The following is a 24,557-nucleotide window of genomic DNA, read 5'->3' as shown; positions in this document are numbered from 1 at the left end:
TCATCATTAGAAAATTGAGCACATATTAAGTAACGTTACTGATTTTATTGTTCCTCATTCATAATGCTCGTAAAATGACTTAATAAATTTTAATAAAAAACTCAGGGAAAATTGTAACTAAGTACCGCTTATGTATCGTACCTGAGATAAAAAAGTTATAGGATTTGTTAGTAATAAATTGTAAGTAACCTGCGATGTGTCCTTTATTTACAGTTTACAATACAATGCCATAACCCCCAAAATTATATCTGACGCATTTTGATATCACGTACAGAGGGGTAAATCAATATATTTCCAGTTTAATCATTTTCTACAACTATTAATTCATTCTAGTTGAATATTGACAGTTATTTTAGAGAAAGATTTTTAATACAGATGTGATTTTTAATTGTGATTTGATCCGAGAGTGTGAAGAAGTTTCTTTAAACGGTTTTTGGCTGGGTTATCCGGACCACAGCTCTCGGCGACCACTGCCAAGATCTTACTCAAAACCTTTAACTGCAAGGCCGACGCCATCTCCTCCTTTACTGTACGTTCGAGTTGTTGCTCGAGAGTGTCAATACACCAGGAAAAGCAGCCAGCTTCCTTTTTAGCTTTACTATTTCCTGGACATTTTTCCGTAGCTGGGAGGACAACTCGAGCATTTGTTCATACTCCTTTTCGTTCCTGTTAAAGTAAAAGAAAAAATTGAACTGGATGTTGATGAACTCTTTAATAACAACAGAAACAACAACACATAATAATAATAATAAAATAATAATAATAATAATAATAATAATAATAATAATAATATAATAATATACAATAAAATAATAATATAATAATAATAATAATAATAAATAATAATAATAATAAAGTCTCTTAAATATACCAGAAATTATATGGTTTTGTCATATAACCCAGAAAATTCTATACAAGCAAAAGAGTGCATTTAAGGGGAAAGTGGCATATAGGTCATGCGCATATACAGTATGGAGATGTTCTGGGTACTTGGTTCTAACTACGGAGCAAACATAAACACCTGTAGAGTTCTGTGAGTTCTATTCAACGGAAATATACAGGGTCTTACAAGCACCAGGTAGTCCTTACACTCTATAGGGTCAACTGACCTCTCTCTGACCTCTCAGGCGACATGTGGCAAGTGGTACATTAGCATCCAGATGTCGCCAGGCACTTTCTAGGCGTGTGTGACATGAAACAGGACATTGCCGCGCTACTGACTAGAGATGTAATGTATATACTGTAGAACATAAGAATGGGAGGAAACTGCAGCAGGCCTATTGGCCCATACTGGGCAGTCCCGTTTACACCAACCCCTATTGCTCATTTAAGCATCCAACCTATGTTTTGAAGCTATCCAGCGTATTCGAGTTAATGATGATATTTGGTAACTTGTTCCATTCATCCACTACTCTGTTTCCAAACCAGTGTTTACCTATTTCAAGCCAAAATCTAAATTTGTCTAATGTAAAACCATTGTTACGAATTCGCTCCTGGTTGGATAGTTTGAGTACCTTTGTAATGTCCCTTTTGTTTAACCCTGACTTCCATTTATACGCCTCTATCATGTCGCCCCTCACTCTACGTCTCTCGAGGGAGTGCAAATTAAGATGCTTTAACCTGTCTCTGTACTCAAGGTTACTCATGCCCGGGATTAATCTTGACATTCTTCACTGGATTCTTTCCAAGGATTCTATATCCATTCTGTAATACGGTGACCAGAACTGAACTGCGTAATCCAGGTGAGGTCTCACAAGCGCTAGATATAATTTTAAGATGACCTCGCTAGTCTTGTAACTAACACTCCTTTGTATGAACCCAAGTACTTTATTAGCCTTGTTACGAGCAAAAACACATTGTTTACTTGGCTTAAGATTCCTACTTATCTTTACTCTTAAATCTCTCTCGCAGTCGGATTCCACAATGGCATCGTTGTTCATCTGGTATCTGGTTTCCCTGTTTACATCTTCTATACTGAGTACTTTACATTTGTCCACATTGAATTTCATCCGCCATTTTTCCGACCATTCGAAAAATTTGTTTAGATCTTCCTGTAGTTTTGCGGAGTCCTCGTCAGATTTAATTACACGTCCTATTTTAGTGTCATCACCAAATTTACTTATGTTGCTGTCTATGCCGATATCTATGTCGTTTATGTATATAATAAATAGTAATGGTCCAAGTACTGAGCCTTCGGGAACTCCACTAGTGACGTCTCTCCAGTGGGATTTAGTGCCGTTTATGCTCACTAGCTGTTTCCTGTCCCGTAACCACGCCCTAATCCATTTAAGGTTATTACCTTTGATGCCATGCGCTTCTACCTTTCTAATTAGTCTTTCGTGGGGGACTCTGTCGAAGACTTTGCTAAAGTCGAGATATACCACATCATAATTGTGCCCCTCTTCCACCGATTCGAAAACTGATGAAAAGAATGTTAATAGATTAGTTAGACATGAACGCCCTCTTGTGAAGCCATGTTGGGAATCATTGATCAACTTGTGCTTCTCCAGGTGGTTTCGAATAGAGTTTGAAATGATTGATTCTAGTAATTTGCCTACTATTGATGTTAGATTGATTGGGCGGTAGTTAGAGGATAGTGATCTATCCCCCTCCTTGAAAATCGGTATTACATTCGCTATCCTCCAGGATTCTGGTGCTACACCTGTTTTTTATGACATGTTAAACAACTTTGCTAAGGGCATACTAAGCTCTTCCTTACAATCCTTTAATACTATGGCAAATATCTCATCGGGACCAGGTGACTTATTAGGCTTCAATTTGTCTATTTGCTTATTAACATCGTTACTAGTCACTACTATCTCGCTTAATTTCTTTTCTTCACTATCTCTGAATAGAGTCGGAGCCTCGGGTATCATGTTTAAATTTCGGTGGTGAAAACTGTTGAAAAACATTTATTCAGACTATTGCTCATTTCTCCGTCGTTATCAGTTAGCTCGCCGGTATCTGGCTGTATTGGTCCAATCTTATCTCGTGTTTTAGTTTGATACATTTGGTAGAATCTTTTAGGGTTTGTCTTCGCCTCCCTTGCTATCTTCAGTACATACATGGTATACATACAACATACATAATATACATACACAGTAGTTGTTGAGTACTATTTTTATTATTAATATTGTTGTTTTTGTTGCTGTCGTCATTATTATTATTATCAGTATTGTTGTTATGAAAGTAAGTATCGTGTTTCACCTGTCTCTATGCCACTATTATTTTCTTTCCACTTGTTACTACTACTACTACCACTAATACTAATACTGCTACTACTACTACCACTAATACTAATACTGTTACTACTACTACCAATAATACTAATACTGCTACTACTACCTAAATATCAGTGCTAATAGCAGTACAGTATCGACAATTGCGAGAGTCCATACAATACTCACTCAAGTTGGAATTTCCTACGTTCATCCTCTTTGGTATCAAGACCTGCAGATAACCCAGAGGCTCCCGAAGGTTTAGCAAGGCAGACCAATGGTAACTCAGGGTGTTCAGAGGGTTGAGCTGGTTGGCTATCAACTAGGGTGAGGGACGCCGCTTGGGAGGAGTCACCTTAGGGATAGAGATAATAAAGGTTAGGTGGGATAGGGGAGACTACAATACATAAACACCGGGAATAATTTGTACAAGAGTTCGTCAGTTTCCCCAACAGGAATGATCTGTACGAGGTTTTAGATCGAGACTTCCATTTAGACCTTTATATCTTTATTGCAGCGCTGGAGATCAGGTCTTCATGTGGCCTTGACTCGTATCTGATGAAAGTGGGTTTGTTGTATATCCCGTTTTGTTATTCTTCTCTGTTGTGTAAATATTGCTACTTTATCGGTACTTGTTCGTGTGTAAGATCTGTTTATCATTGGAAATATAAAGCATCTCAAATACATTACTGAGTACACTAGAACATTTAGTGCACCAGTAGATTCTCACTGCACTTGCTACACTTTTTTCCCGTGGTGTATGTGCCAGTTAACCGCCCTCATCCGGTTCAGGAAAACAAAAACAAAACACGTAAGATCTTCCACGTCTAGGAATTCATGGCGGCTATTTAAATATTAGAAGTTAACTATCTGAATGTTAAAATAATCAGGCTAAATGTAATGTTGTTTTTTCTCTCGTGTATAGACGACCGATGTTACATATTAATATTGCCTTCATGGTTATTGTTAATGGGAATGTGTGGGCGTATCCAACTGGCTACCTCAAGCTATGACGGAAGCACAGCCCCTTGACATAAGAACATAAGAATGGAGGAAACTGCTTCGGGCCTATTGGCCCATACTGGGCAGTCCCATTTACACCCAACCCCTATCGTTCATATATCCATCCAACCTATGTTACAGCTATCCAGCGTATTCGAGTTAGTGATGATATTTGTTAACCACTCGTCCACTACTCTATTTCCAAACCAATGTTTACCTATTCGCGCCTAAATCTAAATTTGTCTAATTTAAAACCATTGCTACGAGTTCACTCCTGGTTGGATAGTTTGAGTACCTTTGTAATGTCCCCTTTGTTTAGCCCTGACTTCCATTTATACTCCTCTATCATATCGCCCCTCACTCTACGTCTCTCCAGGGAGTGTAAATTAGATGCTTTAACCTGTCTCTATACTCACGGTTCCTAATGCCAGGGATTAGTCTTGTCATTCTCGTTCAAACTACATGGGAATAGAAAACATAAATCACGCGGCATCCTTTGAAGATCCGGGTGACGAGAAAACCTAACCTAACCTAACTCCTTCCCTCCCCACTCTTCAGATAGCATTAGGATGATTTATCTTCAGGTGAAATAAGCCGTCTAATCATTTGGTGGTTCGTATTTTGTTCACTTTGTATGTGACACAAATACAGCAGCGGAAATTGTTTTACTGTATGAACGCTTAATGAAAGTTTAAGTTGCCGGACTAATCTGTTCAGTATAGTATGTGTGATGCCATTGTAATATCACCCTTAGTATTATTGTTATATTGAGTCCACTTTACTACATATCTCCCGTGAGGATAAGACTTACCCACCTACCACTTTATTTATTTTTTTTTTTGTAGAGAAAGGAGGGGTGAAAGAAGTTATAGTTCGGAAATTGAAGAAATTTTGGAGGGCGGGCTGACCGCCTAGCTAAGCTAACAGTGTGTTAGGGTTGTGTCATGGGTTAGTCATTGTCTATCGCAGCTACCAACCTCCCCCTCCCCCACCCACCCGCCCCCTCATCCTGTTCTGCCAACCCCCCCCCCTACCCCACCCACCTCGTCTCCCAAGAGTTGCACCATACTATGTAACAATCTCTACGACACCTTAAACCTACAGTATACTCTACGACACCTTAAACCTACAGTATACTCTACGTCACCTTAAACCTACCGTATACTCTACGACACCTTAAACCTACAGTATACTCTACGACACCTTAAACCTACAGTATACTCTACGACACCTTAAACCTACAGTATACTCTACGACACCTTAAACCTACAGTATACTCTACGACACCTTAAACCTACAGTATACTCTACGACACCTTAAACCTACAGTATACTCTACGACACCTTAAACCTACAGTATACTCTACGACACCTTAAACCTACAGTATACTCTACGACACCTTAAGCCTACAGTATACTCTACGACACCTTAAACCCACAGTATACTCTACGACACCTTAAACCTACAGTATACTCTACGATACCTTAAACCTACAGTATACTCTACGACACCTTAAACCTACAGTATACTCCCTAATGACCTAAGAATAATACGCCATTCTAACTGCTTGTATGTGACCCCTCTATAACTAACAGTGAAATTATAATATTGAAACTTGCACGGATATTTTTACCTTTGTTTTCTCCTATACTTAGGAGAAGAAAAATATCACACGATTTTTTTCAGAATCTGAGACTCCTAGTTCATATTATTATTAAGGGGACGTTGAAATAACACCAACCAGACAGTCATCACCCTTCCCTCTCTCTCTTTTACTGATGGTTCTGTGCAGACAAACACAGGTAGAACAGGCTGTGCAATTGTAATATATAAAGAAAAAGAGATGACAGTATCAAACAAACAAAGGCTGAACAACTGGGCCAGCACAACACAAACTGAACTAACTGGAATCTACTTAGCCACAGACTACCTTAAAGAAAATGGAGGTGGGGTGATATTCTGTGACTCTCAAAGTGCTTTGAAATCAATGAACAGCCCGTCAGGCTCTATGTCTAAAGTTGGAATCAGGTATCATGACCGTGCTTATAGACTGGCCAATGAGGCATGTAAGAAAGAAAATGTTGACCGTGACCTTGGCCTGTCCAATGCTGTAATTAAAAACATTTAAGTCAGAATCATGAACTCTGATCTAGAAGAAGTGAGAAATGCAGAGAGAACTGACAGTTGTAGCACTAGTAAATATGACAAATTTTGTGACAAGAGGTACCAGTATGGCCAGCATAAGGACAGAACCAGACAATGTGATGTAGTCGTGGCCAGAATTAGGCTAGGATACAGACACATCTGGCAAGTTAGTAACGCTGTACCCATACCGGAACACTCAGCATGTAAACTTTGTGATAAACCTTTAAAGCATACACTTGAACACTATATTATTGAATGTGACACTGTCAAAGACTTCAGGCCACCTGACTTATTGTATCTTGAACTATGTAATTACTTCATGGAATCAAGTGTGCTTGAGGACATTCTTGCTGTTTATCCCAAATTTGCTAGCCCACACTGATTAGTCTTCAATTAGAATATGACTCCAATGTATGTGATCCACTGACCTATATATACTGCTAATGAATATGATGTATTTCCTTCTTTGTGTACGAACCTCTGTCCTGCATGGCAGTGAACAGTGGCATTACCCACATGAATCTGACCTATATATAGTGTCAATGAATATGATGCATTCTTTGTGTACGAACCTCTGTCCTGTATGGCAGTGAAAAGTGACATTACCCACATGAATCTGACCGACGTATATGTATGTATGTGTGCGTGTGTGTATATATATGTACATGTATATGTGTATGTATATATGTATATGTATGTATATGTGTGTGTGTGTGTGTACATATATGTATATGTACTGTCAATGAATATGATGCATCCTTTGTGTACGAACCTCTGTCCTGCATGGCAATGAACAGTAACATTACCCATATGAATCTGACCTCTATACATTTATAGCTGTTAATGAATATGATGTATTTCTTTGTGTATGAACCTCTGTCCTGCGTGGCAGTGAGAAGTGATACCACCCTCAGTGTCAAGACCTGACTGAATTACTCAGAATAGGCAAACTGTACTACAAGCTCTGCCAATAAATTTGCCTGTGGCTAAGTAGATTCCAGTTAGTTCAGTTTGTGTTGTGCTGGCCCAGTTGTTCAGCCTTTGTTTGTTTGACACTATCATCTCTTTTTCTTTATATATTACAATTGCACAGCCTGTTCTACCTGTGTTTGTCTGCACAGAACCATCAGTAAAAGCATAACATTCACTTGATTTAATACTCTCTATGTGTCTGTTAATAGTTTCTAGTGTGACACATCTCACCACATCGGTGTTTAACATTTGCTTACTACCAACAGGAGTGTAATTAATAGGAACTGATATGTCCAGCCAAGGAGGAATGGCATAACATCATCATTGTAATCTCTGAATGAGTGCGTGACACTTGACAGGATAGCACCGGTTAATCTTAACTCCGCCCCGCCGTCACCGAACGTCCAGTGTCAGAGGAGTTAGCAGTTAGTATATAAATTCTTCTCTTCTCCACCTCGTCTTCTTTTCCTCCTTCTGTTCCTCCTCCTCCACACCTCTGAATAGCTGTTGTTTTAGTTCCCTCATCTTATTATTATCAGCCTTTTTTCCTCCATATTCTATTCACCTTCTATTTTCCTCCTCCCTCTGTTCTAAATAGCTGTTTAGTTTTTAGTTTTCGTCTTCTTATTCTTCTTCTTCTTATTCTTCTTCTTATTCTTATTCTTCTTTTTCTGTGCTTCCTCATTATTCATCTTATTATTTATTTTTGTTTCCACGTGACTCCTGAAGTTGACTTGGGACATTTGATAAATCCCATACACCCCGGCGGCCACGTGTGTTTCAATGTTTTTTACTTTACATCGAGATGAGGTAATGCGAGTGTGGGTGCCGGGGCTATCGAGCCCCCACCCACCCCCACCAACCCCCACCCACCCTCACCCACCCTCACCAACACCACTACCAACCCCATATATGGGACAGGGTAGGATGTCTAGTGCCTTTACCGACAGACAATAACTAACCCATGACACAACCCTAACACACTATTAGCTTAGCTAGGCGGTCAGCCCGCCCTCTCTTACCTCCTCCTAAATTTCTTCAATTTCCGAACTATAACTTCCTTCCCCCACCTCTAATCTCCCTTCACCCCTCCTTTCTCTACACAAAAAAAAAGAAAAAGAAAAACCTCAACCCACAGCTCACACCAACGCACTCACCATCAATCAATGCCAAGACACTTTCCAAAACTCACTACCAACACCCCCTCATCCCCCACTTGCCACCCTATCAACCGCCCCTCCCTCTCATCACCTTCCCGCCTCTCAGTTGCACTATCAGGCAGCAGGTGGTTTCTGTGACAGCTCCGGTGTTTGGCCAGTTACTCCCATTGCTTACGTGATGATGTACTGTACCATTAATTACCCTAACCTCAATAACCTAACTACCCCAACTAACCCGATCTAACTAGCCTAATCTAACGTATCATAACCCTAACTAATCTAAGCCTAAATTAACCTAATTAACCCAACTTTCATATGTGTGTGTGTGTGTGTGTGTGCGCGCGCGCGCGCATCATGAGGTGAGGAAAATGCAACAAGGAACCAGGAGAAGAACATCACAGTAAATAAAAAAAATAACAACTATTTACTTTATGTCCCCTGTAAGTTCCTAACCAGTAATAACAGGTACACGGATATACACATCATACACTCTCCGCGACGCCCTTGCCTTACTGTCTCACTTGGCTACTTCTAATTTGTTTTTATTGTGAAGTTCAACAGTCAAATTAAGAGCTTACCTTCAGAGTTTAACTGATTGTTGTCTTCCTCTACAAGTGGCCACATTACGAGCTGTAGTGTCACAGGAGCGCGCTGCTGTGTCACAGGAGCGCGCTGCTTGGTGTCTGGAGAGTCACTGCTTGCACGAGTAGTTCTTAGTAACTCCCGACCCTACCTCGCACAGCTGGCTGGCAACAACGACGCGTGGGACTGCCTGGCATAAGAACATAAGACTGGAGGAAACTGCAGCGGGCCTATTGACCGATACTGGGCAGTCCCGTTTATACCCAACCCCTATTGCTCATATAAGCATCCAACCTATGTTTAAAGCTATCCAGCCTATTCGAGTTAATGATGATATTTGGTAACTTGTTCCATTCATCCACTACTCTGTTTCCAAACCAGTGTTTGCCTATTTCACGCCGAAATCTAAATTTGTCTAATTTGAAACCATTGTTACGAGTTCGCTCCTGGTTGGATAGTTTGAGTACTTTTGTAATGTCCCCTTTGTTTAACCCTGACTTCCATTTATACACCTCTATCATGTCGCCCCTCACTCTACGTCTCTCGAGGGAGTGCAAATTAAGATGCTTCAACCTGTCTCTGTACTCAAGGTTCCTAATGCCCGGGATTAGTCTTGTCATTCTCCTCTGGATTCTTTCCAAGGATTCTATATCCATTCTGTAATAATGTGACCAGAACTGAACTGCGTAATCCAGGTGAGGTCTCACAAGCTCTAGATATAATTTTAAGATGACCTCACTAGTCTTGTAACTAACACTCCTTTGTATGAACCCAAGTACTTTATTAGCCTTGTTACTCGCAAAAACACATTGTTTACGTGGCTTAAGATTCCTACTTATCTTTACTCTTAAATCTCTCTCGCAGTCGGATTCCACAATGGCATCGTTGTTCATCTGGTAACTGGTTTCCCTGTTTGCATCTCCTATACTGAGTACTTTACATTTGTCCACATTGAATTTCATCCTCCATTTTTCCCACCATTCGAAAAAGTTGTTTAGATCTTCCTGTAGTTTTGCAGAGTCCTCGTCAGATTTAATTACACTTCCTATTTTAGTGTCATTAGCAAATTTACTTATGTTGCTGTCTATGCCGATATCTATGTCGCTTATGTATATAATAAATACTAATGGTCCAAGTACTGAGCCTTGGGGAACTCCACTAGTGACGTTGCTCCAATGCGATTTAGTACCGTTTATGCTCACTTGCTGTTTTCTGTCCCGTAACCACGCCCTAATCCATTTAAGGATATTACCTTTGATGCCATGCGCTTCTACCTTTCTAATTAGTCTTTCGTGGGGGACTCTGTCGAAGACTTTGCTAAAGTCGAGATATACCACATCATAATTGTGCCCCTCATCTACCGATTCGAAAACTGATGAAAAGAATGTTAATAGATTAGTTAGACATGAACGCCCGCTTGTGAAGCCATGTTGGGAATCATTGATCAACTTGTGCTTCTCCAGGGGGTTTCTAATAGAGTTTGAAATGATTGATTCTAGTAATTTGCCTACTATTGATGTTAGACTGATTGGGCGGTAGTTAGAGGATAGTGATCTATCCCACTTCTTGAAAATCGGTATTACATTCGCTATCCTCCAGGATTCTGGTGCTGCACCTGTTTTTTATGGCATGTTAAACAACTTTGCTAAGGGCATACTAAGCTCTTCCTTACATTCCTTTAATACTCTGGCAAATATGTCATCGGGACCAGGTGATTTATTAGGCTTCAGTTTGTCTATTTGCTTATTAACATCGTTACTAGTCACTACTATCTCGCTTAATTTGTTTTCTTCACTGTCTCTGAATAGAGTCGGTGCCTCGGGTATCATGTTTAAATTTTCGGTGGTGAAAACTGTTGAAAATTATTTATTCAGATTATTGCTCATTTCTCTGTCGTTATCAGTTAGCTCGCCGGTATCTGAACGTATTGGTTCAATCTTATCTCTTGTTTTAGTTTGATACATTTGGTAGAGTCCTTTGGGGTTTGTCTTCGCCTCCCCTGCTATCTTCAGTTCATAATTTCTCTTTGCTTTTCTTATCTCGGTCTTAACCCAACCGGCCAACACCTTATAATTTCGCTACGATTTATCCTTCTACCTATAGCCTTCCTTTGGCCAATAATGTTCTTTAAATAATTATTTATCCATTTAGGGTCATTGTTGTCTGATCTGAGTTTTTTGTATGGTATGTTCTGCCTTTGTGCATTAAGTAACTCATTATTTAAATTGTCGTGGAACTCGGCAATCTCAGATCTCGTTATCAGGTCGGTGTCATCTGTCAGGTTCACACCCAAGCGTGACACCCCCTCTCTCTGCTGCCTCTTTAAACTATCAAAGTTTGCCCTTCTGAAATCTGGGGCTTTAATGGAATTCTCCTTACGTTTGACCTGAAAATCTAACTGGAATCTAATTTCTTTGTGATCACTGTTTGCAAGTTCGTTCCCTACCTCGACACTGCTACTGAGGTTTTCTCTGTTCGACAGAACTAAATCGAGTATATTATTACCCCGGGTGGGTTCGGTTATATGTTGACTTAGGAAACAGTCCTGGATCGTTTCGAGGAAATCCTCTGATACTGATTTACCCGTAAGGTCAGTCCAATCTATTTGGCCAAGGTTAAAATCGCCTACTATACAGACTTTGTTGTGTATGGAAGCCCTGCGCATTTCATCCCAGATAAGTCGCTCATTAAGTCTATCAAGATTGGGAGGTCTATATATTACTCCCATGAGTAATTTTTCCCTACCGTCGATTAATTCTATCCAAATTGTTTCTGTATTCCGCTCAGTTTTTATTTCCTTATTTATTTCACACTTCAGATTATCCCTGACATAGATTGCTACTCCTCCTCCTTTCCTGGATGGCCTATTGGTAGGGAACAATTTGTAATCCGCAATTTGGTATTCGACAGGTAACTCACGTGAGTCTAGGTTGATCCATGTTTCAGTGAATGCTATTATATCGATTTTTTCGGTACATACCAAGACCCTAATATCATCCATTTTGTTTCTCATACTTCTACTGTTCGTGTAGTAGACATTTAAGGTAGTCGTGTTCTGAGTCCTCCATTTACCTCGTTTAGGTTTAAACTCCCTGTCTAATTTAGTTTTGTCATCATTCCTAACACTATTTCCCTGTAATATTTCACTTTGTTTACCCGCTCCCACTGCAGTCTCCTCCACCCCCTTGCCCATATGTTCCCCTAGCAGTTTAAATTCTTCGATATCTCTCAACTTATCCTGCTTTGACTTACCCTCCTATAATAGTCTATTTAATACAGATAAGCCCAGTGGTTAGGTGGTAATACGAGGACAGAGTGTAAAGGTCTGCCAGGGATGATAACTTGCAGGAAAACTTGCAATGCAAAGAAGTGCAGTTGGTTATGACTTGCATGAATACAGGAGCGTTAATCAATTAGACCTAGCGGACTACGCTGTTACTTAGAACCTACAGTGCATGCTTTTAGACACACGCACACACACGGGCCTGCAAGCACACACGTACACACATTTGCATACATGAATGCATACATACAAAAGACATACAGTTCAAACAGCAAACACACACATATACGTACATGAACACACATATACACATGATAGACCCTATAACACACACACACACACACACACACACGAAAGAATGTAAATAAACACAACCTCATCACTTCACTTCCACGTATCAGAAACGGCACTCAAGAAGTTACCGAGCTTGTTTGTTTATTTCATTTGTGTCTTGTATTTTTGTGCGGTGTGTTAGGCACTTATATTTTGTTTATGGTTTGGGATGGTGTACACGAAGCTTGGCTACTGCTCTGTGTGTGTGTGTAATAATAATAATAATAATAATAATAATAATAATAATAATAATAATAATAATAATAATAATAATAATAATAATAATAATAATAATAATAATAATAATAATAATAATAATAATTATTAACGGTTTATTGAAAAAGTTCTGCAGCCCGAAGGCTGAAAATATACATTGGACATAAATGACTTATTACATACGTTGACATTGGTGGTTTAACAAAAGCCTTCATTAGAGAAAGGTAAAGGAATATACAGTGAACATACAGATTAATGTTTACAGTGGAGGTCACGTAGATCTTGTGTGCTGAGGTGTTGAACAGCAAACACGTACAGGGTATGTCATGGTTTTCCTCGTAAAGGTGTAAGAGTGGATTATATTATATAAAGATTATAATATATTGTGTTTCTTATATTTCTTACCGTACAGTTCGATACCTTCACACTGGTTACTTACAGGAGATTATGGTGTATCTACGTAACTCACTCCACCACCCGACATTCCATGATTTATACTTGATAAATGATGATTTAATGAGTTCCATTAATTTCCAACATCCATTTAAGTTATTGGTTATACTTTGTCATAACCAATTAGTCATTACCTTAAGTAATAATAAGATAGGATCACAGATACGGGCAGATAATTGCACTTACATTTATTTGTCAAGCTTCCATTCAATGATTTACAATTTGCATGGATATATGAGTCACTCACATTTACGCTGTAATAAAATTAATCTTCTAAAAGCGGGAATTTTCAACTTGGGGACACATGTGATTACTCTACTATGGGTATGACTTAACAGAGCCTTAATTGTTCAAGTGATTCCTTTACTGTCAGCCTGGATTACTTTTGTTGCAACAAGAACTTCTTTCCACGGAGAATAACAAAAAAAAAATACTCTTGGGTTACCACACACAGTCTCGCGTCACTGTAGACGGTTGTTGTGGCAAGAACTGGTAAGCGTGACTTGATTAACCACATAGGTGCAATAGACCAGCCTGGATTGTTTTTGTCGCAACTAGGCTTCCACACGTGATATTTCCACGTGGATAAAAAACCTAGGTTAACACACTTAGTTTCGTGTCGATCACGGTCACTGTAGACGGGTGTCGTGCAGGAGAACTCTGTAAGCGTGAATTGGTTAACCATTTACTGTAGGTTTGATAGGCCAGCCTGGATTGTTCTTGTCGTAACCAGGCATCCACACATGATATTTCCACGGGGATAACGAACCTAGGTTAACACACTTAATCTCTTGTCGACGACGGTCCACAGGGCGGGGTGGCGGTGGAGGACTCTGTGTGGTGTCCCGTTCCCTTCAGGAGGGAGAAAGTGGAAGTCTTAGCTAACCCATGGCCGCAGGGGATACTACTTAAAATGTGATTTTGAGGCGTGAGGAGACGAACAGTACAACACTGTCTCACTGGCCTAACATACCACTAATGGAAAATATATGGCGCAGTCATGGCTCGCCGGGTGCCTTATCTCTATTAAAACAAACTTTGGAGTTGGTTGCGTGGGTAAGCCTAACGCAGCCCATGACAACGTAGTGTAGTAACTCCCTCACAGATGGTGTTTATGAGGGGCATCATGTGGTGTAGTAGTTCCCTCACAAGTGGTGTTATGAGGGGCTTGACGTGATGTAGTAATTCCCTCACAGATGGTGTTATGAGGGGTATCACGTGGTGTAGTAATTCCCTCACAGATGGTGTTATGAGGGGCCTCACGTGGTGTAGTAATTCCCTCGCAGATGGTGTCGTAGCATCATGGGGACACCACGTGGTCTGGTGTCACAGGATCTCACACACTCAAGTGAGGTAGGTGTGGTCCCAGGCTTCCCTATCGTGGGACGGAATAACACATAGCTGGTGTTGTTGAGTCTCAGGGGCAGTTATTACTGGGTGCCTGTCCTCACTGTGTGAAGGTGAAAATATACAGTGGGGAATGGGTGAATTACTAATATACAGCTGTTACTAGTTGAGTTGTTTTTACTGGGACACTGACTTAAGCACTGTTCACCACTATTCAACACTGCACTGTTCACATATTCAACACTGGTTCCATTCCTTTCCTAAATGAAATAGTAACTTCTGGCGAGAACTTGTTGATATTCGGGTGGGAAGGAGGGTTCAGGGGAGGGAGTTGGTATGGGCCAACATAACAGTTAACCTGGCTGCTCCCAGAGGAGCACCAGGTACGTCTTGACCCCTCTGTGGTCAAGGATAAAGTGTGTGTGTGTGTGTGTGATTTTTCTCTTTTTAAAAACTAATAATCAACGCGTCATTAAAAGCGTCTAATGTACTGTACTTCCTCGTACATCAAGCGGCCAGCGACAACAACACCTCGCTAATCCGAAATCTGCCTTGAACCAATCTCGCTTATCTAATAAAATCTGTCTAGGATCGCCTCCGCTAATCTGAAATATGTTTAGCACCACCCCTTAGTGTGAAATCTGTTTATCACTACCCTCGCTAATCCGAAATCTATCTTGAACTACTCTTGCTTACCTAAAAATCTGTTTAAGATCGCCTTCGCTGATCTAAAGCTACCTACCAATACCCGGGTTAATCTGAAACATGCCTGTTGTACCCTCTCTTAATCGAGCGATAAACAATCTATATAGACCCTATAATATATAGATCCAGTCTCCCCTACTCTATAATTGTCCAGTTTTATAGCAGTGATTGTCGTGTGGTTATCTATATAGCTTGAGCAATAAATTAGACCAGGTAATCCCTTTTTCTTGTGTGTGGGGGGAGGGGGGTGTTGATTTGAGCGTTTCATCCACCAACCTAACCTAACCCAACCCAACCTAACCTAACCCAACCCAACCTAACCTAACCCAACCCAACCTAACCTAACTCTTCCCTTATCTGGTCCTATAGTACTAGGGGCTTGGTGTTAATCATTTTGGTGACGCCCGTGAGTGAGAATAATATAAGGTATTTTGACACAAACACAAATTGTTGGTAGAGTCACCCACAAAGGTCCTGTCGTCTCTCCTCCTGAACCACGAACCCAGAGATTCAGACTCGTGAATCCGAAATATTATGGACAGAATAATGCAACAGTGAACGTATTTAAGAAGATGATTGCATGAGACAGTGTAGGCGACGTTCGTGGATGTTTTTCTCTAGAATTGTGTTTAACAACTTAGTGAAACTACTTGAGAAAAAAAAATACCATAAACTTATAAATGTTATTGAACAATTCTTCATAAAAAGCATGGAAAGAAATTTTGATTTTTTTTTTAAATATTTCTAATGAACTCCATTGTAGGGTTTGTAGAATTTTAGCGAGCGACAATTTCTTAGATCTGTAATTTGTCTTTTGTGAAGAATGAATGAGTGAATGACATGTCAGTGATAATGTGTGGGTTTCAGAGCACTGACAGAGTTACATGATCACGGTGAGTGAGTGTGGGACCACCTCCCAATGTCTCCTCGATCCTTGCTCTGCTTAAACGCCCTTAGAACTACTTAGTCCCTATAAATATCTTCGAATTGAGATTAATTACACAAATGTCATCAACGAACTTAACCTCTCAGAACCCTTATTAGTAAAGGCTGTGGAATTAACATCACGAAATGATCGCGTCTTCTGCCTTACCTCTATACACGCTGAACCTGACTATCAGGCTTCCTATCCCAATCAGAGTACCGTCCTTATATCCGAGGGTTGGCGACCACAGTCCTCCACCCTAAACGTTCTCGGGTTGCTTTTACCAATCCTCCAGGGTTTTGTATCTCTCTGGGGACCCAATTTTTTATTTAATTCATCCTTCCTAGTCTTTGCCTTGCCCTGACCCCCCTACCGTCAACTAGGCCTAGCAGAACCAAAACTGAATTAAAAAGGAAATGGAATTGTGTGATATTGTATCAAAGTGCCTTGTATGCTCCCATTATCCTTATTGTCTCAGGTAACACGTGATATAATAATAAAAATAAATGTGATTGTTACCAAGGAAATAGAGTCTGTAACCTGATGCAATTATCAAACACATACTAGTGAAAAAGCATGAGTATGGTGAATTTTGTAACAAGAGGTACCGTTATGGCCAACACCAAGAACAGAACCAGACAATGTGATGTAGTCGTAGCCAAAATTAGTCTAGGAGGATACAAGTACATCTGGGAACCTTTTTGATAGATTTTTGAAACTTACGCTTGAACATTATATTATTGAATGTGACACTGCCAGAGAACTTCCTGGGCCACTCGGGTAATATTATTATTTATTTATTATATTACTGAATCAAGTATTATTTGATGATATCCTGAAATTTTATCCTAAATTCGTTTTTCCAGTTTCACTTTTCAAAATTGTGATAGGGTATGTACAGTAGATACCTTGAGTCTGAGTCCTTGAAGGTATGCTTGTAACCAGCACCGAGGTTTACTTGTCCACACTGGCATTTGAAACTTTGGACTTGTAACTTAGACAGTATCTCCTATTTTGTATTCGTAAACCTCTGTCTTGCGTGGCTATAAGTGGTGACGTCATCTATAGTGGCAGCATCTGACTGAGCTGCCCAGATTTGGCAAAATTGTATTGTGATTTTGTCAATGAAAAGGGGCTGAACCCAAGGTGACTCCTGGCCATTCAAGAATAATTCTCCCTCTTTCTCTCTCCCATTTAAGAGAGAGAGAAAAACGTCCGATTAAGTGGCGTGCGTTTAAAATTTGTGACTATATAGTAAACGCAGGACTAGCTGGGAGGCGCCACAGGCACTCCGGACCGGGGCTACACACCAGCCAATTTGTTCAGTCCAAATTAAATTCACTCCCAAACTTTCACTTCACAGACTGATAAGGACAGCCAATCTGTATCGCCTTAACACTAACTGATATCAGCAAATGTTTATCAAACTTGGAAATGTGTCGCCGGTACAGTGTTTACCCTTTGCTAAATCGATGAGTTTATAACTAAAGTTGTTTGTATCGGGGGTGAGAGGTTCCCCAGAGCGGGTGTCGAGGACCTACATTATCCGTGTATGGGCTCGTCATCACTCTGCTTACAAACTATCATTACATCTCAACGCCTGGGGACACTCGTAACTCATCCTCCTCTTACTTTAAAGGGTGTAGTACTGTATATAGGTTATAGTTTCTCCCTGGCAGCTCATTCATCTTTTATGCCATTCACCGTGAGTGTATATAACTCAGTAATCGGCTGTGACAGTGGCTCCCTCCTCTGTTATCTGTGGTTAGTGATGCAGGAGAGACCAGTGGGGCACACTTATAATATACCTCAATTCTAATGGGGCACACTGTTAACATACCTTAGTGTTAATGAGCTCTACCATAACCTATCGGGGTTGTGAACCAGTCATAATTGGCCCTATTATTAATGAACCCGAACCCCAATGGCCCTCAAACGTATTGGTTAAGTTATTTAGGGACCTATTAGAGTTGAAACCCATTGGACCTACAACTGGACTGTGAGTAAGCTGGTAGACGACTATGACTTCCCCTCATGTTATTTGTACCGTGAAACTAATGAGACGAGTGTGTATCATTCACTCACACAAAACCAAAGTAATTGTTGTCTCTTAAGATCTAAGTAATCAAGAGAACTAGTGTGCTGTGAGAAACTATGGCTTGTATTCCTTGTTTAATGATCCCGCCACCGCCACTACCTACTACGACAATACCTACATCAATCATCAGTTTAGTATAGTTAGTCATGGATTCACGCAAGAGTAATCCATTTTTTCTTAAGCGAGATGAATAATATTTAAACTATTTTTGTTTCTCAATATTTACTCCGGCGATATTTCTTGTCATAGTTTATTTATGGTATTTTTTTTAATTGTGGCATCTCATTTATTTAATTTAACTCTACGATATGCAAATAGTTATAGATAAGTAATTTATGGGTGAGGTGATTTATTGTCCATTAGCGCCGGTTTAGAGTCCCATTAGTACTGGGTCTCCTTTAATGGGGGAAATTATTCAAGGCTCCATTAGAAATAGGCCTTTGTTGTAATGGGTTTAGGGCCATATTAGAACTAGTTCTTTTGTAATGGGTGAGATGGATTAGCCCCATTAGAATTGAACCGCTATTGTAACGAGTGAGATGGATCAGGGCCCTATTACAATTGAGCCCCTGTTGTAATTAGTTAGTTTCAAAGACTAGATAAGGAAGCTAAATATATAATATCATTTGGTATGGTATTGTGATGGAGTGAAGGTAGTGTCACGATAATACTTTCGTTCACGATCGAAAACAAAACTAGATGATGGTTTTCTATGAATTAATGAGAGGGTAGACTGACTAAAACGTGAGCAGACGGGGCACATAAGTGTTTTATATGGAGTATATGAATAATATTATATTATTTATCTTTTAAATTCTGGGAAAATTTTACAGTCGTATTTATTGCGTTTAAAAAAGAATATCCAGTTCTTATTTGGTCTTGACGTAAATCGCCTCTGGTCTCCTGGAGGTCTGTATTTTAGCTTCTGTTGGTTGTGTTGATATGGCAAAGTGAAAAATGTGTTCGGAACCTTATACCCAAGCTGTGGTCATTGTGCTTATTCTATTATCCAATACGTAGAGGAAACTGAGGTGAAATAAATAATCTGTGGCTTGATATAACGAATTCTACAACTGTTATCAGAACATTGAATACTCCTGAAGGAAATGTTAAGATTGAATTACACAAACCAAGGGCAGGATTACCAAACAATTCAAATAAATTACAATAAAAGTAAAGATAAGTGGTAAATAAATATTTTTCTTCATCCATCTTTAAGCAAAATGTGACATTAACTTACAGGAATTGGAGAACTTTGTTGAAAATCTTGAAGCAAAGTAAAAACAAAGTAACATAAATATATCGAATACAGTCAATAAGCTAAAACTGAAGGTAATTTAACCCCTATAATGTATAATTGTGTAATAATTGAATCTATAGAGTAACTTATACTGTGTGTGTGTGTGTGTGTGTGTATGTGTGTGTGTGTGTGTGTGTGTGTTTGTGTGTTTTACTTCATTAATTAACAAGGTATTTTTTTTTACATCAGACATTCTCAGTAGTTTTAGAATGGTTAAATATAATGTAAAGGGGGAAACATTTTTACAGTGTCGACATGGAAAATTCAACACCGGATAATTATGAACCTGTAAGGTGATGAGATGACTAATTCCTAACATAATGTAAATACCATAATCATTAGTGTATATAAGAGAGGAAAATATAACACTAAAGGTGACGAAGACAGATTTTCACTCTCGCTAGTTTAGTTTTCAATCTATTTGCATATGTGAAAACGTATCAAACTTGCTCTATGTGAATTCTATGGTACATAACTTACGGCCATATGTCATAGGAATCACAATGGGATAGTATGGTCCAGGGACTTTACTTTCTCTCATCCCTGTTTAGAGTGAGAGTAGCTGGAGGGGGCCAGAAGAGATCCCATGCTTTTCTTTTGGAGACAGACCCTCTAAATCTGAACTTTCTTTTAGAGAGGGACTCTAAATCTGAACTTTCTTTTGGAGATGGGCCTTCTAAATCTGAACTTTCTTTTAGAGAGGGACACTAAATCTGAACTTTCTTTTGGAGATGGGCCTTCTAAATCTGAACTTTCTTTTAGAGAGGGACTCTAAATCTGAACTTTCTTTTAGAGAGGGACACTAAGTCTGAACTTTCTTTTGGAGATGGACACTAAATCAGAACTTTCTTTTAGAGTTGGACTCTAAATCTGATCTTTCTTTTGGAGATGGACACTAAATCTGAACTTTCTTTTAGAGATGGACACTAAATCAGAACTTTCTTTTAGAGTTGAACTCTAAATCTGATATTTCTTTTGGAGATGGACACTAAATCTGAACTTTCTTTTAGCGATGGACACTAAATCTGAACTATCTTTTAGAGATCGACACTTTCTTTGGAGAGGGACACTCCTGAGCAGGTGCTCCACGTATATAAGGGATTCATACGTCCTAACTTGGAGTACTGCTCTCATATCTGGGGTGGCTCTTCTTTTGTCCAACTATTAGATAGGGTGGAATCAAATTCATTTCGTCTTATTAACTCTCCTCCTTTAGTCGACAATCTCTCTCCCCTTTCTCTTCGCCGCAATATTGCTTCAATCTCTCTTTTTTACAGGTACTTTAACGGGCAATGTTCAGTGGATTTGGCATCCTGTGTACCGCAGGCAAGGCCGTGGGTTCGTAACACACGTCTTGCCCGCGGTGCCCACCATTTCTCTGTGGATGTCGGTCACACGAGAATAACCCGTTATAGTCCCTCCTTCTTTCCTCACACAGCCAAACTGTGGAATGCTCTGCCTTCATCTGTGTTTCCATGCTCTTACAATCTGTCTCACTTTAAAAGGCTGGTTTTCCGGCATCTTCGTGGTGTAGATTAATACAGTATAACCTTTTTTTTTTCTATATTTTCAATTTCTTTCCGTTCTTTTTTTCGCCCCCCATGCTCCGTTGTGGGTCGTTTGACCTGTGCCCGGGTGGGCTAATTCCCGTAACAAAAAAAAAATCTGAACTTTCTTTTGGAGATGAACACTAAATCTGAACTTTCTTTGGAGGAGGACACTAAATCTGAACTTTCTTTTAGAGATGGCACTAAATCAGAACTTTCTTTTAGAGTTGGACTCTAAATCTGATCTTTCTTTTGGAGATGGACACTAAATCTGAACTTTCTTTTAGAGATGGACACTAAACCTGAACTTTCTTTTAGAGATGGACACTAAACCTGAACTTTCCTCTGATGGCATTTCGGATCATAAAAAAAAACCATCGATGTTTGGTGATGGGAGGAACATTCACTTAAAATTCCTGTGTAGTTTGTTGTGGACCTAGGGATTACCATTTGCCAGGGCGGTCTTGACATGTGGAGTGTTGAGGTGGGAGGGGTGTTAGTGTGGTAGATTCATCATGGCACAGTTTGTTGTGTGGTAGATTCAGCTTCGTAGAGTTTGTTGTGTGGTAGATTCATCATAACAGAGTTTGTTGCGTGGTAGATTCAGCGTCGTAGAGTTTGTTGTGCGGTAGATTCATCATGGCAGAGTTTGTTGTGTGGTAGATTCAGCGTCGTAGAGTTTGTTGTGTGGTAGATTCATCATAGCAGAGTTTGTTGTGTGGTAGATTCATCATGGCAGAGTTTGCTGTGTGGTAGATTCATCGTAGTTGAGTTTGTTGTGTAGTAGATTCATTGTAGTAGAGTTTGTTGTGTAGTAGTTTCATCGTAGTTGAGTTTGTTGTGTAGTAGATTCATTGTAGTAGAGTTTGTTGTGTGGTAGATTCATCGTAGTTGAGTTTGTTGTGTAGTAGATTCATCGTAGTTGAGTTTGTTGTGTAGTAGATTCATTGTAGTAGAGTTTGTTGTGTGGTAGATTCATCATGGCAGGGTTTGTTGTGTGGTAGATTCATCGTCGTAGAGTTTGTTGTGTGGTAGATTCATCATAGCAGAGTTTGTTGTGTGGTAGATTCATCATGGCAGAGTTTGCTGTGTGGTAGATTCATCGTAGTTGAGTTTGTTGTGTAGTAGATTCATCGTAGTTGAGTTTGTTGTGTAGTAGATTCATTGTAGTAGAGTTTGTTGTGTAGTAGTTTCATCGAAGTTGAGTTTGTTGTGTAGTAGATTCATTGTAGTAGAGTTTGTTGTGTGGTAGATTCATCGTAGTTGAGTTTGTTGTGTAGTAGATTCATCGTAGTTGAGTTTGTTGTGTAGTAGATTCATTGTAGTAGAGTTTGTTGTGTGGTAGATTCATCATGGTAGAGTTTGTTGTGTGGTAGATTCATCGTCGTAGAGTTTGTTGTGTAGTAGATTCATCGTAGTTGAGTTTGTTGTGTATTAGTTTCATCATGGTAGAGTTTGTTGTGTGGTAGATTCATCGTCGTAGAGTTTGTTGTGTGGTAGATTCATCGTCGTAGAGTTTGTTGTGTAGTAGTTTCATCATGGTAGAGTTTGTTGTGTGGTAGATTCATCATGGTAGACTTTGTTGTGTGGTAGATTCATCGTCGTAGAGTTTGTTGTGTGGTAGATTCATCATGGCAGAGTTTGCTGTGTGGTAGATTCATCATAGTTGAGTTTGTTGTGTAGTAGATTCATCGTAGTTGAGTTTGTTGTGTAGTAGATTCATTGTAGTAGAGTTTATTGTGTAGTAGTTTCATCATGGTAGAGTTTGTTGTGTGGTAGATTCATCGTCGTAGAGTTTGTTGTGTGGTAGATTCATCATGGTAGACTTTGTTGTGTGGTAGATTCATTATGGTAGACTTTGTTGTGTGGTAGATTCATCATGGCAGAGTTTGTTGTGTGGTAGATTCATCATGGCAGAGTTTGTTGTGTGGTAGATTCATCATGGTAGACTTTGTTGTGTGGTAGATTCATCATGGCTTTGGTAGAGTTTGTTGTGTGGTAGATTCATCATGGCAGAGTTTGTTGTGTGGTAGATTCATCATGGCAGAGTTTGTTGTGTGGTAGATTCATCATGGTAGACTTTGTTGTGTGGTAGATTCATCATGGTAGACTTTGTTGTGTGGTAGATTCATCATGGTAGACTTTGTTGTGTGGTAGATTCATCATGGCAGAGTTTGTTGTGTGGTAGATTCATCATGGCAGAGTTTGTTGTGTGGTAGATTCATCATGGTAGAGTTTGTTGTGTGGTAGATTCATCATGGTAGAGTTTGTTGTGTGGTAGATTCATCATGGTAGAGTTTGTTGTGTGGTAGATTCATCATGGCAGAGTTTGTTGTGTGGTAGATTCATCAGGTAGAGTTTGTTGTGTGGTGATTCATCATGAGATTGTTGTGTGGTAGATTCATCATGTAGATTTGTTGTGTGGTAGATTCATCATGGTAGAGTTTGTTGTGTGGCAGATAGATTCATCATGGCAGAGTTTGTTGTGTAGATTCATCATGGTAGAGATTTGTTGTGTGGTAGATTCATCATGGTAGACTTTGTTGTGTGGTAGATTCATCATGGCAGAGTTTGTTGTGTGGTAGATTCATCATGGTAGAATTTGTTGTGTGGTAGATTCACCGTCGTAGAGTTTGTTGTGTGGTAGATTCATCATGGCAGAGTTTGTTGTGTGGTAGATTCACCGTCGTAGAGTTTGTTGTGTGGTAGATTCATCATGGCAGAGTTTGTTGTGTGGTAGATTCATCGTCGTAGAATTTGTTGTGTGGTAGATTCATCATGGTAGAGTTTGTTGTGTGGTAGATTCATCATGGTAGAGTTTGTTGTGTGGTAGATTCATCATGGTAGAGTTTGTTGTGTGGTAGATTCATCGTCGTAGAATTTGTTGTGTGGTGATTCATCATGGCAGAATTTGTTGTGTGGTAGATTCATCGTAGTAGAGTTTGTTGTGTCTTCAGATGAATTTACTGCTATAATTGGTAGTGTAAATTAATGTAGAATCTCAGTCGATGATAAATTTCTTTTAGTGTGATCCCTTTATATTTCCGGTTTTAAGATTTCTGGTTTAGTTTTTTGGTTTAAGATTTCCAGTTTGGTTTTCCTGTTTATGGTTCCCAGGTCAGTTGTCTAGTTTAAGTTTCTGGTTTAAGATTTCCAGTTTAGTTCCCGTTTATGTCCTGCTTCTCATGATTTTTTTTTTTAATAATTTCTCAATCATTCATTAGCTCAGGTTGTGTTTTAGGTGTGGGATTTGTACGGTTACTTATATGTT

At 39.5% G+C, this 24,557-nt stretch overlaps 1 protein-coding gene across 1 annotated transcript; it reads right to left on the bottom strand.

Moving 5' to 3' along the window:
- Window positions 1-185: 185 nt before the first annotated feature.
- Window positions 186-9,204, bottom strand: LOC121880223. The gene is made up of 3 exons (XM_042387382.1): window positions 9,076-9,204; window positions 3,408-3,573; window positions 186-666 (listed from the first exon to the last, which is right to left on the bottom strand). The coding sequence occupies exons 1-3, from the start codon at window positions 9,119-9,121 to the stop codon at window positions 525-527; spliced, it is 354 nt and encodes a 117-aa protein (XP_042243316.1). The 5' UTR covers window positions 9,122-9,204; the 3' UTR covers window positions 186-524.
- Window positions 9,205-24,557: the final 15,353 nt, after the last annotated feature.

This window comes from Homarus americanus, unplaced genomic scaffold, assembly GCF_018991925.1.
Source record: "Homarus americanus isolate GMGI-L3 unplaced genomic scaffold, GMGI_Hamer_2.0 scaffold12662, whole genome shotgun sequence".
In the NCBI taxonomy this organism is placed as follows: domain Eukaryota; kingdom Metazoa; phylum Arthropoda; class Malacostraca; order Decapoda; family Nephropidae; genus Homarus; species Homarus americanus.
Note: the sequence above shows the minus strand (reverse complement) of the source record. Positions and strands in the feature narration are given on the sequence as shown.